We start from the raw sequence: 15,361 nt of genomic DNA, 5'->3' as shown, positions 1-15,361 counted from the left end.
CAAACCCGTTCTGGCACTAGCATGCATTGTCTTGCTCGGGTATAGCTTGACAATGGGTAAGCGGCTATTGTAGTAGAATTGCATGCCCAAAATTACTGCAGAGAGTAACGCTAGGGGGACAGTTATAGCCTCAAACGTCTGTAAATTAGTCAATCGACACCATTTTATCTTTCAGTTAATTACACCAGACCCGTCATAATCCTTGGACCGATGAAGGACAGAATCAATGACGACCTGATATCAGAATACCCGGACAAATTTGGCTCCTGCGTGCCGCGTAAGTACCTGTACATTCGCAAGGAAACCAGGGGCCTTGGGTATCAAGCTTCTCGGAGTAGGAGCGCTGATTTTAGGATCAGTTTTGCCTCTTAGGTCAAAATGGATAAGGTTTCATGGACAGAGAGGACCTGATCCTAGAGCAGCACTCCGTTGCCGCGATGCTTGTTACATACGGACCCAGGAGTCAGTCTTCCACGCTGTCTTAGGGTGTTTGTTGCTGCATCACAAATTAATTGTGTGATCATGTGCCCTTGTGATTAGCTCTCCCTATAAACAGTGTATAACACCTTTGTCCTTATAAATTCCACTGTGCTACCAATACACCATTGTGGTAGTGGTTTATAACCATCTATTTCATTTGTTATGTCATTATAGTGTTTGATTCATTATTATTCCTAATTTGTCATCAAAAGGCATTTAATTTTTTTCCCTTACATGTTTTTTGGGGTTCTTTGTTTTGTATATTACATACTTGGTTAAATTACCCAGAGATGATTTCTTGACGACAATAATAATGTAGGATCTTATTATTCCCTTCTATTCACATGTGCAATTTAATTGAACTATTAAAGGGACGTTCAGGATTTTAGAACTTGATGTTACATGGTTCCTCACACTGAATGTATTCTATGGGCCAGGAGACACTAATCCATGGTTAGGTTTTTCTTGAAACAATTACTACAAACTATTTTTTTTCACAATCCAACAGAAGCTATGGGAACACATTTGGATATAGATATACGGACAACAGGATTGTGTGTTTTGGTCGTGTTTTGTTTAAAAACTTTATGACTGTTGTAGACCAGTATGAAAGATAGTGAGGCTATACTACTAAGTTCAGAGGTTCGTGGACAGTAGTGTTTCTGGCTTAAAGGAGCATTTTACTCAAACCATTTTTCACACATTTCTTGTCTGTACAAAATTTATGTGGTCTCACAATCCAATTATTTTGCACATACACGCCTCATGGTTGTCTTAATAGCAGGCCTGGAGAAAAGTTTTGGAACTTTTTTGCTCCTATTTGGTTTTGAGAATCAGGAGACTGAAAGTCATGTAATGAAAGTGATCATGAAAACTTGCATTTTTGGGACTATCAAAATTGGACTAAACTAAATTTGAGTATTTAATACTATTGTATATTTCACATCACTGTGTACTTGATGTCATATTTTTTGTTTTCATTTTGTTTGTTTTCATTTACTTATCTTTCTATCTTTAAAACCAAATAAAGCAGCTAACAGTTCAGGGCATCGAGGTAAGTAAGCCACGTCGTTGCTGGTATACAGAATATATGTAGTGTAACCAAGTTGTTGGTAAAGTCAATGTAGTGAAAGGTAGTAGAATAGGTTCCACTCTGTTGTAAGTATTTGATTCAAAATGTGCTTATGTAGAAGTATTGACATTTAAAAATACAAAAATGCCTCTCTATACACAGTTACCAGGAGATCTATAGATTCACCGTGGGGAATGTGTAGATTTCTGTTCTCACTGGTAAATCTATATATTCCCCAGAAAAACCGACACATTTTTTAACCAATGCGACAGAGAATCTATAGATTTCCCTATTATACACATTTACGTTAACACATATACCAAAAATTCAGATTGAACAAAAAGCACATTCAGGGCTTGATTCTATCCCTATGGCGGAAGTTCAGCACTCCAGGGCAATTTAAAGGGTAAAGGTCATTTCCAATTGAGCTGACATATGCAGCGTTTACCGTGAATGTAGTCTCTGCGAACTCGCGGACATTGCCTTTCATTTAAATTTCAATTGTGTTATTGCACTGAACTTCCACGAAACGGATTGAATCAAGCCCTTAGATTATCATAACACTTACACTGGGTTTACATTCTATCACACTGAAAACCCTACACCCTCCAGATTTCCACGTAGGTGTACTAGTTATAATGGGTTCAAAACGATCATGTTATTTTGAAAAATGTTCTAACAGTGAACAATGAATTAGTTTGTTTACACACACAAACAGGCAGTTGTGTTTGTGTATCTACACTGTGATCCCACTGTGCCTGCCTTTTTGTAACTATATTGTAAATAAAAAGGTATCAGTCACTTACTGTAAAGTGGGACCATACTAACAAATGACATTAAGGCTAGAATCCTTCGTTGCTACAGCCATTTGTGGACTGAAAATTAAATATCAATACTCATTGATTCTTGAAGAATATAACTTTATAAATGGCTCATATGCTTAGTTCACCTGTCGTACCACATCAGAAACCCTTAATTAAAGCTTATTTCACTGCAATGTTTGTAAACAATGTAAATAAATCGTATATAGCCTTAAAACAATATTTTTTATATAATGGATGGTCAGTCCTTGCATCCATAGCTCTGTCTGGGAATTTGAGAGGGGTTACATTTCTCCAGGCCCATCCCTCAGCTTCCTACCAAAACCGACGAGGGGGACCGCTTTATTGTTTCAATTAAGGACTCTATCTTTAAATGTTGTCTTGTGAACAACCTTTTTTCCCCTGATTGTTTGAAGACCTTGATTTCAAAGTGGTTGGAAAAAGTTTGTATTTTTCTAACAAATAGATAACGTTTGATAAAAATAAAACATTTGAAAGGTCGCGGTTTCGACTCGGTGAAATATCTGTCGATGTTCCCTCAAGCAAAGCACTCAACCCCAATTGCTCTGGTAAGTCGCTCTGGATAAGAGCATCTGCTAAATGACAATGTATTAAAAAATTTATGTCATCCGATGGACAGCTGTAGATGTCGTCTGATTTTGAGACACATCTCCCTATAATTTGGGATTAAATATGTCCTTGACGTTTATCTAGAATCATATTGAATTTGTTTCAAGGACACAATGACACTTATGTTGTTAAACCAATCACTCTAAACACTTTCCCCTCTAACTCCCTCTTCAACAATTTGCACATTCAGTTAAACAATTTCCTCCTTTTACATTGTACTTTCTGTATTTAAATACACTTTCTTTTACCTCTTTGCCTCCTTCTCTTGTACCAAAGATACCACTCGATCAAGGAGGGACTACGAGGTCGATGGGCGGGACTACCATTTTGTAATGTCCAGAGAGCAGATGGAGCAGGACATCCAAGAGCACAAGTTCATTGAGGCGGGCCAATACAACGACAATCTCTACGGAACCAGTGTTCAGTCGGTCAAATATGTGGCTGAGAGGGTAAGTGTCAATGTCGTTGCAATTGAGATTTTTTTTTTATATATATATATATATATATATATATATATATATATATATATATATATATATATATATATATATATATATATATATATATATATATATATATATATATTCCACAGGCAGAAAATAAATGGTGACAGACAGCGGTACACAAACCCAATGTTGACTATGTATGCAGTTCCCATTATATAACCTCACACATTTAGCCCTATGCTAACCTAACCAGGTGGCAGTGATTGTTTCCTGTAATAAATTCTGCATCCGCTTATCAAAGATCCTAAACTTTTTATACACAAACCAATAGCATTTCTTGAAAAGGTCAACTTGGACACCCGAGAGGTATATTTAAACTTCCAAATTCAAGGGCTGCATTTCAAACACCTACAAGACACACCCTCCTCCACTTACCTTTGCCTTATGTCCTTGGGGGAATCCCTGTGGCCATCTTTGCTATCGGTTCAAACGATTAGCCAAGCAAGGGAAGTTGACAACGTAATTCCCTCGGCCTGTGTTTTGTGATCAAGTTTGCGAGTGTACAATTTTGTTCACTCCGGGGCCTGAAACGCCACATAATTCAAATCGCGATGATTGTACATCCGCTAAGAAAAGTCTGCCAAAACTTAAAACCAACATCAATATGGAGAAGTCAACATTCAAGTGTAAGTAAAAACAAATGTAAATAAGTTAGAAATTGTGGTACTAATGCACATGACGCCCCAAACACGGATTGTAAAAGTCATGATGTTTTTGTTTGGTTAGCTTTTGGAAACGTTAGCTAGCGCATTCAACTTTCCCTGGAATCACACATTGTAATTTTCGATTTACCCGTTATCATCGGATGGCTAGCTTCAAAGTCTGCAGATGCTTTGTCTTCCAGCCAAGATATGAAATGCTATCGTAATTGACTGTAGCGCTTATAAACCACACACAACAGCTAGCGGTGGTTCCATGATAACTGAGAACAAAACCGCTGGACGAACAAGTGTCATTTTTCCGGGCAAGGGCGGTCCATTTCAAATGAATTTATTCCACCCTCATCATACGCCATGATACGTCAAAAGAAGCGTTCCCTAAATTTGAGGGCTGAGGGGAGAGGGTGTGTCTTTTACTTGTTTGGAATGCAGCCACGGTTGACTTTTGTTCCCCTTCAATTGGTCTGTCTCAAGTGTAGAGTGACAACATTGCATGATCATTGCATCCTCGATTAGGCAGATAACAAAATCCCACTTTTTTGCTAATCCGTTTCACATCCACCCATGTACTTTTACAGAGAAAATATGAAGGAGGTCTGTGCACAAGTTTTATCGTACACTGTAAAAAAAAAAGTTAGAGCCTCATGGACTTGTCAAATAGCTGTCAGGTACAGTAACCATCATTGCTTTCCTCGTGGCAAACACCACTAAAGCGAGTTACTCGTAACAACAGTGTTCATTAACCGTGGGTTCGAGCCCCCCTCCCTTCAAGCATTTTTGGGAAACACTGTCCAGTGCTGGTCCACTTATATGGGACAAAGTGGATGAATATAATAATGCATAGAAAACGTTGTACATAGGCCTACTTGTCTATGTAATATATCCTATACTATAGTAGCGACGATTATGTATGTGGCAGTAGCCTATGTGTAGGTTTGCATTTTTACATTGAATTCATGGATTTCACGAGAGGGTTCCAGGAGTGATTCATTTCTGTAGGCCTATAGCCTATCTCGCACATTGTCGAAGTGAATTGAAGTGTATCATACAAAGTCCCATATGCAGTAATAGGTTATAGCGGTAGGTTATAGGACACAATCTGATGTGAATGAATGTAGGCTATATTGTTGATCGGAGTTCCTATAGTACAGAAAAGGCCAATCGGAGAGTTGGATGACTTTGTCAAATAGAAGTAATTCTCCATCTGATACAGATACAGCCAAGTGTCTTCATACATTTAAGACTGTTGATTTGGAATCTTTTACATGGAGTAGGCTAAGTGTGGGATCGTGTCTGGACTCGCTATAAACGCATTTAAAATGACTATAATACTGCCATCTGATGATTGACAATGAGAGTGCAACCTGTAATGTATTTTATTTTATTTAACCTTTATTTTTTCTTATTTACAATGACAGCCAAACCCGGACTCTATTACACTTTGTAATGCTCATCCTCGAGTCAAATAACGCATACTGTGGGGTCCATAATTATTGGTACCCTTGATAAAGATGAGCAAAAAAAAGACTGTAAAAGAAATACTTTAAAAAAGTTGTATTATTTTATACTAATACAACTGCTCAGGAAAGCGATTGGACAACACATTGGGAGGGATCATAGACCATTCCTCCATTCAGATTATTTCCAGATCCTTGATATCCTTTGCTTAGACTGCCCTTTTCAATTCAAACCACAGGTTTTAAATGGGGTTCAAGTGTGAATTTAAATGTTGTGGTCAATTAACAATTTCTTTGTGGATTTTGATGTGGCCTTGGGGTTAATGTATTGCTGGAAGATAGTTTCAGCCTGGCAACGGCAACCAGGTTTTTGGCTAAAATATCCTGCCACTTGGTCCCCAGGACCAGTGGAAGCAGAATAGCCCCATAACATCAAAGATCCACCACCATATTTTACAGTAGGGATGAGGTATTTTCTGCATACGCATTGTTATTTTGAAGGCCGAACCCACCGCTGGTGTGCATGGTCAAAGACCTCTACTTTCGTGTCATATGTCCATAGCACTGGTTCCAATCCAAGTGTCAATGCCATTTAGTGAACTCCAGGTAGTGCTGTGGTCACACAACCTGAAAATAGCGCTCTTTGGCCCAATGGTGTGCGTAGATTTTTATTATTTTTTAAACAAAATCTCTTTCTCTGAGCAATTGTATTAGTATAAACAAATATAATTTTCCAATTTCTTTGAGCATATAATATAGCTCAGTATTTGTATTTATTTTATAGTCTTTTTTTGTTACAAATTGCAAGAACAGATTACTCTGGAGTCAGATGTTAACAGAATGTGTAATTTTGGCCCATTAAACACAAAATATATGTTTCATGTGATAATTAGGCAGGTCTATTTCTGAAAAAGAAAGGACATTCTTGCCTACTTCACCCATATATATATTATTTTTTTTGCAAAAAATAATTGTGTGTAGTCAGTGGTGGTCAAATGTGTCATACTAGTGTAAAAGTAAAAAGATTCAGTACTTTAATAGAAAATTACTCAAGTGAAAGTCACCCAGTAAAATTGAATAAAAAATATTTGGTTTTAAAAATACGTAAGTATCAAAAGTAAAAGTATAAATAATTTAAAATTCCTTATATTAAGCAAACCAGACTGCACCATTTTCATTTTTTGGGGTTAATTTATGGATAGCCAGGGGCACACTCCAACACTCAGACATCATTACAAACAAAGCATGTGTGTTTATTAATGAGTCCGGCAGATCAGAGGCAGAAGGGATGACCAAAGATAAGTGAATGAATTGGACCATTTTCCTGTCCTGCTAAGCATTCAAAATGTAAATGAGTACTTTTGTATGTATGGGGTAAAAAGTACATTATTTTCCTAAGAAATGTAGTGAAGTAAAAGTTGTCAAAAATGTAAATAGTGAGGTATAGATACCCCACAAAAACTACTTATGTAGTAATTTAAAGTATTTTTTTACTTAAGTACTTTACACCACTGTGTGGAGTTCCAGTAGTTAGCTACACCACTACATGGGAAAAAAGTTAACTTCTGAACTACCAAGATTTTAATTTAGTTCAACTACCACAAAGCTACTTCAAAAATGTCATTATATTAATAGTTGAAATACATGTAGTTCACTACTTTTCAACACGGTTCCCTTCTCAACACACTAACACAATAAATGTTATTCTACATTTAAAAATGGAGGGGGACTCGTGAAATTCTAACCCATGTCAAAATCTGACAATTACGTGGAGCAAGGCACTACACAGAGAGATATTTGACCATTCAGTCAACTGCACTTGATGTAGTTGCTTTAATTATCAGAACGTGCCATTAGACTTCTGTTAAGGACACTTCCATGAACAAGTGTTGGATCACGTCCAACTATGTTGACGATTTTAATTGGCTGTTAGGAACCAGATATAATCATGAATTTGAACAGGATATAATCACTGCCACCTGGTAAGGTTAGCATATGGCTAAATGTTCCAGGTTATGTAATTAGTATAGCTAACATGTCACCTTCAATCACGTGCAACTACGTCAACGATTTTAATTGGCTGAGAAATACAAAATGTAGTTTCCTGCATGTTGCAACCACACAAAGATTGAACTTTTTTTAAAGTCTGTGTTATTTGTCTTCAAGCATAATTATCCCTTTATACAGTTTGTAATGTTTACCCCTTCTAGTAAAGTATTACCAGATTCTTTGTCAGAAACAGTAATTTCACTGAATCAAGAACATCATGTGAATTCAATGATTATGTACAGTGCCTTGTGATTTGTTGTTACAGCCTGAGTAAGAGATTTTGTGTCACTGGCCTACACACAATACCCCATAATGTCAAAGTGTAATTGTGTTTTTAGGCATTTTTACAAATTAATAAAAAATGAAAAGCAGAAATGTTTAGAGTCAATAAGTATTCAACCCCTTTGTTATGGCAAGCCTAAATAAGTTCAGGAGTAAAAATGTGCTTAACAAGTTGCATGGACTCAGTCTGTGTGCAATAATAGTGTTTTTAACATAATTTTTGAATGACTACCTCATCACACACAATATGCAAGGTCTCTCAGTCAAGCAGTGCGTTTCAAACACAGATTAAACCACAAAGACCAGGGAGGTTTTCCAATGCCTCGCACAAAAGGGCACCTATTGGTAGATGTGTAAAACATATATATTTTTAAAGCAGACATTGAATATCCCGTTGAGCATGGTGAAGCTATTAATTACACTTTGGATGGTATATCAATACACCCAGTCACTGCAAAGATACAGGTTTCCTTCCTAACTCAGTTGCCGGAGAGGAAGGAAACCGCTCATGAATTTCATGGTGACTTTAAAACTGTTAGAGTTGAATGGCTGTGATTCGAGAAAACTGAGGATGGATCAACAACATTGTAGTTACTTCACAATACTAACCTAAGTGATAGAGTGAAAAGAAAGCCTGTACAGAATACAAATATTACAAAATATGCATCCTGTTTATAATAAGGCACTAAAGTAACACTGCCAAAAATGTGGAAAAGCAATGTCCTGAATACAAAGCATTATGATTGGGGCAAATCCAATTAAACACATCACTGAGTACCACTCTTCATATTTTCAAGCATAGTGGTGGCTGCATCATGTTTATGGGTATGCATGTCATCGACAAGAAAGGTTTTTTTTTGTTAAAAGAAACAGAATAGAGCTCAGCACAGGCAAAATCCTAGAGGAAAACCTGGTTCAGTCTGCTTTCCAACAGACATTGGGAGACAAATTCACTTTTCAGCAAGACGGTAACCTAAAGCACAAGGCCAAATATACACTGTAGTTGCTTACCAAGACGACATTGAATGTTCCTGAGTGGCCTAGTTACAGTTTTGACTTAAATTGGCTTGATAATCAATGGCAAGACATGAAAATAGCTGTATAGCAATGATCAGCAACCTACTTGACAGAGCTTGAAGAATTAAAATGAGAATAATGTTCAAATATGATATAATCCAGGTGTGCAAAGCGCTTAGAGATTTACCCAGAAAGACACAGCATCACTGCCAAAGGTGATTCTTACATGTATTGACCCAGGAGTTTGAATACTTATTTAAATGAGAAATATTGCAAAAATATATTGCAGCATTTTCTAAAAACATGTTTTCACTTTGTTATCATGGGGTATTCATCCATTTTAAATTCAGGCTGTAACCCAACAAAATGTGGAATAAGTCCAGGGGTATGAATACTTTCTAAAGGCACTGTACATAAACCGTTTCTTTCTTCTTTCAGCAGGGTAAACACTGCATACTTGACGTGTCGGGGAATGCCATTAAACGACTACAAGTAGCACAACTCTATCCCATTGCCATCTTTATAAAGCCCAGATCCATCGATTCATTAATGTGAGTTCTCATCTCCCAACTCATGAACATATTATTACATAGCAAATGTGTTTAACGGATATGCAATACAGTAGAAGGCACTGACATCAAGTGAGTGCAGAATGTATTTTAAGTGGTCACCAAAGTGGGCAGGCGGCAAATCAGGGAATTAAGTGAACATGGGAGTTGAATTGACAAATACAACAGCTGCAGACAGTAGAATTTATGGGTCCAGTTTCCCAGACACAAATTAAGGGCTGAAGATCAGCGATTTAAATATGAAGGTCATTTTTGATTTAGCCGACATATACAGCGATTAGAATGGATGCAGTCTCTGCTAATGACCGAACATTGCCTTTAAATTGATATCGCCCTGTAGCGCAGCTCTTCAGCACTACGGATTAAATCCAGCCCTAAACCTATTCCTGGACTAAAAGGCACTTTCAATGGAGATTCTCCATTGAGCTTGCTTTATAGTCCAGGAATAGGCTTAATCTGTGTCTGGGAAACCTCCCCATGGAGTCTGAGGCCTCACAACAAACATCTGTCCCCAGGGAGATGAATAAGAGGCTAACAGAAGAACAGGCCAGGAAGACATTTGACCGGGCCATGAAGCTGGAGCAGGAGTTTGCTGAGTTTTTCACAGGTACAGTATCCATGAGTTAAAGATGAACATTGTTGCTCTTTTTAGACAAAAGTGTTGTAGTCGTGTCGATTTAAGTGCCACCCGTGCCGATGTTTACAGTTATGAGGCCTCATTTCTTAACCTTCTATAGATTTCACACAATTTTGGTGCACATCGAGATCCTACAATTAGTGGGAACATTGCATACGGTACGCCCCAAATTATAAAGCAGATCCATACTGTAATTCTGCGCATGTGAACGAGCATTACAACCCTGCCTGGATAATGCCCTTTATTCAACTTTTATGGTGACAAATAACACCCTTATTTGCTGTATGACAAGGAACAATTGGAACTAAGCCACTAGTACATTTGATAAACTACTTTTAGGATTTTTTTTAAGCGTCAGCAGAATGTTTGTCTTGAATTGACAATATGTTATATGGGTGCGATGTATTGTTCTCCCGAACAGTATGTACATTACTAAAAAATAATGTCCTTCTCAGTGGACAATGAGCAATTTTATTCCATAAGAAAATCATTTCTAAATGGCTAGGTCTGTCTGTACTGAATGTCTCCCTATGTTTTGCAGCCCTTGTTCAAGGGGACACCTTAGAGGAAATTTATAACCATTGCAAAATGGTGGTAGAGGAGCATTCAGGACCCTACATCTGGATCCCGTCAAAGGAGAAATTATGAGAACACACCACTTTGGCAGGGAGATTGGACTGCTAGTAACAAAATACTTTGTAACATATGATCAATTGTAATGGCAATTTATATTGTTCCTAATTATAGCCAATTAATATGATTTTTTTTTGTTATTGTTTATTCTTTTTTTCACTTTCAATATGAATGTTCCTGAATGTACACCACAAAGTTCAAAAAAACATTTTTGGCCTAAAAAATGTTACTGTTTGTATATTTAATGATTTTTATTTTTAAGAAAATGTTAAGGAAATTAAATAAACATGGGCATGTGTTCACCTCGACTGCGTGGAATTTCAAATGAATTTTAGAAGATGGCAGATACAAGTCATTGCCACACCAACAAAGGAGAGGAAGGAAATAATATCAGCTTCTTTTGCTTTTCTCCACCCAACAGCTAGCACTTTGTGTCCTCTGACGCTCACCTCACATCAATAGTTGACATTTTGTGTGACTGGCATCTATGCACTCACATGGCCCTTGGACACAGTTCATCATATTCCTGCTATTTTTACATTGTTATTTTGTATTAATTTTATGTTGTGAATCCAGATTTGTTGGACATTTTAAATTTGAATAAGAATTCACTTTGTTTATTTTGCGGATTCTTTCATTGTTGAGATGCTTTGAGGGCACAACAGCACATAAAATATTTATTATAAAGATGTATAACTTTGATTAAACATTTTATTTGAAAAAGGTATTTTGTTTGACAGTGAACTGTATATTTGGTGATGCTGGGCAAATGGAAAACTACTCGTCAAGAACTTGGGAATATAAGGTTCTATCTGCATTTGTCAAAATTATTGACAGCCTTGTTCTGTTCAATTATCTACCTATATAGCACTCTTAATAGCCCAATTCATTTTAAATTCAAAAGAATACTATATAAATTGCTGACACCATTCAAACCAATTAGAGTTCGTAACATTGAAGCCAATTATCTCAGACTCATATTTTTGCAGATCGAACCTTATAGTCCCAAGTCCTTTGAGGACTGATATTAATGCACTGTGGTGAGCCCACAAGTCTAAGGCCGTATTCACAAAGTATCCTAATGTGAAGAATTGCTCCCAAGGCCCCGTTTACACAGGCAGCCCAATTCTGATTTTTTTCTCCACCAATCACAGCAGCTCTTTTTCAGACCAATAAGTGAGAAATTATCAGAATTGGGCTGCCTGTGTAAACTCCCTATGTGGCATAGTTCAGAAATTACACTGTTTTAAAGCATATTTATTTTCTCCACCAACTTTCAGGCTTCTCATGAGTTTGATACTTTAAGGTCTATCACAAGTTCAATGTTCAACAATGGTCCTTACATTATTTCAGATGTTTTATACTGTCATAATTTGTGGAATATTAAGGTATCACATTGAAATAATCATCACCTATGAAGATACTGATTGCTCAATGGCACGGACTGGGGTGACTTATTGGAGATGCACACACTTGTAGTGCAGAACCAGATGATGTGGTGCGCAGTGAAATGAGAATATGCCCCTAACGGCCCTGCTACACTATAGCCATCGGACGTCCGTTATTGCCGTCAGCCATTGTGGAAATTCTCCCATTGAAATCAGTGAAAGCTGCTTCACTGCCCGTGTAGAGCTTGCGTAGCGTCATGTCCAATGGCCAGTGTCCAAGCTAACGCACGAATTCATTCTATCTTGTGAATTGAAATAAAGTTTATTTTGGTTGCATATGGCCTTGACTATTCACCACTGGCTATTTTACTAAGATTTATAATAGGATGGCACCAGAGGAAATGGTGGACGTTTTACGGGAACCTGAAGAATTGTACTATTTTGTGTATTTTTGGGGGGCTTAACTTAACTTTTTTGAAAATAATGTTTCCGCCATCGTTTTCTATGACCGAAAAGAGCTTCTGGACATCAGAATAAGAACGAGTCGGACCAGGCCTAAATCGACGGCGCTAGAGAGGCCGGTGTGCAGGATAACTGACCAGACTACGTCGGAGAGTAAATAAATAGCCCCTACCCTCCAATCTATTGGTGAATGTGCTGGAGAATAAACTGGATGAGCTCCCTTCAAGACTATTCTATCAACTTGATCTGAAGACCTATTCTATCAACTTGATCTGAAGACCTGTAATATCCTGTTTCTCAGAGTCGAGGCTGAACAAGGACATGGTAAATACAAATCTATACAGGACAGAACGGCTGAGTCGGGAAAGCTCAGAAGCGAGTGTGTGTGTCTCTTTGTTAACAACAACCGGTGCACAATCTCTACAATTAAGGAAGTCTCGAAGTTCTGCTCGCCTGAGCTAGAATACCTCATGATAAACTGTAGACCGCACTATTTACCAAGAGAGTTTTCATCTATATTTTTCGTAACTGTCTATTTACCATCACAAACTGATGCTGGCACTAAGATCACTCTCAACGAGATGCATGGGGTCATAAGCAAAAAATAAAATGCTCACCCAGAGGCGGTGCTCCTAGCATTGACTTTAATGCAGGAAAACTGAAACCTGTTTTACCTCATTTTCACCAGCATCTCACATGTGCCACCAGAGGGAAAGAAAAGTCTACATCACCGTTACTCCACACACAGAGACACATAAAAAGCTTTCCCTCATCCTCTATTTGGCAAATCTGACCATAACTCTTGCTTACAAGCAAACACTCAAACAGAAAGTTCCAGGGACACGCTCAATACAGGACTGTTTTGGTAGCAAAGACTGGAATATGTTCTGGGATTCATCCGATGGCATTGAGGAGTTTACCACATCAGTCTCCTGCTTCGTTGGTAAGTGCATCGCTGCCGTTGTCCCCACAGTCCCCACGTACTTACATATCCCAACCAGAAGCCATGGATTACAGGTAATATTTGCAATGACCTAATGGCTAGAGCTGCCACTTTCAAGGAGCGGGACACTAATCCAGACGCTTATAAGAAATCTCGTCACGCCCTCCGACGAACTATCAAACACGCAAAGCGTCAATACAGGACCAAGATCAAATCCGTAATCTGGACGCTACACTGGCTCTGATGCTCGTCGGATGTGGCAAGGCTTGCAAACTATCACAGGGAACCCACCCGCGAGCTATGCACGCTTTTAGGCAAGCAACACTGAACTATGCACATGAGAGCACCAGCTGTTCCAGACGACTGTGATCACTCTCTCCGTAGCCGATGTGTGTAATACCTTTAAAACAGGTTAACATTCACAAGCCCACAGGGCCAGATGGATTACCAGGACGCCTTCTCAGAGTATGCACTGGCAAGTGTATTAACTGACATTTTCAACCTCTCCCTGACCCAGTCTGTAATACCTACTACAATGCATTCGGAAAGAATTCAGACCCCTTGACTTTTTCCACATTTTGTTACTTCACAGCCTTATTTTAAAATTGATTAAATAGTTTTTTCCCCCTCATCAATCTACACACAATACCCCATAATGACAAAGAAAAAACAGGTTTTTAGTACATTTTGCAAATGTATTACAAATAAAAAATGGAAATATCACATTTACATAAGTATTCAGACCCTTTACTCAGTACTTTGTTGAAGCACCGTTGGCACACCTGTATTTGGAGAGTTTCTCCCATTCTTCTCTGCGGACCCTCTCAAGCTCTGTCAGGTTGGATGGGGAGCGTCGCTGCTCAACTATTTTCAGGTCTCTTCAGAGATGTTTGATTGTGTCACGTCCTGACCGTAGTTCCTTTTTTAGGTCTCTATTTTGGTTTGGTCAGGGCGTGAGTTGGGGTGGGCATTCATTTGTTCTATGTTTTGTATTTCTGTGTTTGGCCTGGTATAGTTCCCAATCAGAGGCAGCTGTCTATCATTGTCTCTGATTGAGAACCATACTTAGGTAGCTCTTGCCCACATGGGTTTTGTGATTTTGTGATTTTCATTGTTTCACTTTGTATTCAGTGTTCAGTTGTAATAAATTTAAGGAGGGACCTTAAACCTTGTACCTCGATGCATTTTGGTCCGATCTTTCCTATTCCTCGTCTGAAGAAGTCGACAATCGTTACAGATTGGGTTTAATTCCGGGCTCTGGCTGGGCAACTCAAGGACATTCAGAGACTGGTCCCAAAGCCACTCCTACGTTGTCTTAGCTGTGTGGTTAGGATCGTTGTCCTGTTGCAAGGTGAACCTTCGCCCCAGTCTGAGGTCCTGAGCGCTCTGGAGCAAGTTTTCATCAATGATATCTCTGTACTTTGCTCTGTTCATCATTCCCTCGATCCTGACTGGTCTCCCATTACCTGCTGCTGAAAAACATCCCCAAAGCATGATGCTGCCACCATGCCTCACCGTGGGGATGGTGCCAGGTTGCCTCCAGACGTGACACTTGGAATTCAGGCCAAGGAGTTCAATCTTGGTTTCATCAGACCAGAGAATCTTGCTTCTCATGGTCTGAGTCCTCTAGGTGCCTTATGGCAAACTCCAAGTGGGCTGTCATGTGCCTTTTACTTAGGAGTGGCTTCCTTCTGGCCACTCTACCATGTAGACCTGATTGGTGGAGTGCTGCAGATATGGTTGTCCTTCTGGAAGG

At 38.6% G+C, this 15,361-nt stretch overlaps 1 protein-coding gene across 23 annotated transcripts in view; it reads left to right on the top strand.

The window, feature by feature from the left end:
• The window catches only part of LOC112259143 (disks large homolog 2), a 196,949-nt gene extending 185,829 nt beyond the window's left edge, over window positions 1-11,120 (top strand). For 14 of the 23 annotated variants that reach the window (XM_042326992.1, XM_042326987.1, XM_042326989.1 and 11 more), the window contains 5 exons: window positions 176-277; window positions 3,280-3,452; window positions 9,412-9,524; window positions 10,058-10,149; window positions 10,721-11,120. In XM_042326992.1, the coding sequence (XP_042182926.1) occupies window positions 176-277; window positions 3,280-3,452; window positions 9,412-9,524; window positions 10,058-10,149; window positions 10,721-10,827 (587 nt within the window). In that variant the 3' untranslated portion in view covers window positions 10,828-11,120. The other 9 variants (XM_042326993.1, XM_042326985.1, XM_042326995.1 and 6 more) reach the window with 3 other exon arrangements.
• Window positions 11,121-15,361: the final 4,241 nt, after the last annotated feature.

The sequence above is a fragment of the Oncorhynchus tshawytscha genome, linkage group LG09, assembly GCF_018296145.1.
Source record: "Oncorhynchus tshawytscha isolate Ot180627B linkage group LG09, Otsh_v2.0, whole genome shotgun sequence".
NCBI classification, from domain to species: Eukaryota; Metazoa; Chordata; class Actinopteri; order Salmoniformes; family Salmonidae; genus Oncorhynchus; species Oncorhynchus tshawytscha.
This window is presented reverse-complemented; position numbering and strand designations above follow the sequence as displayed.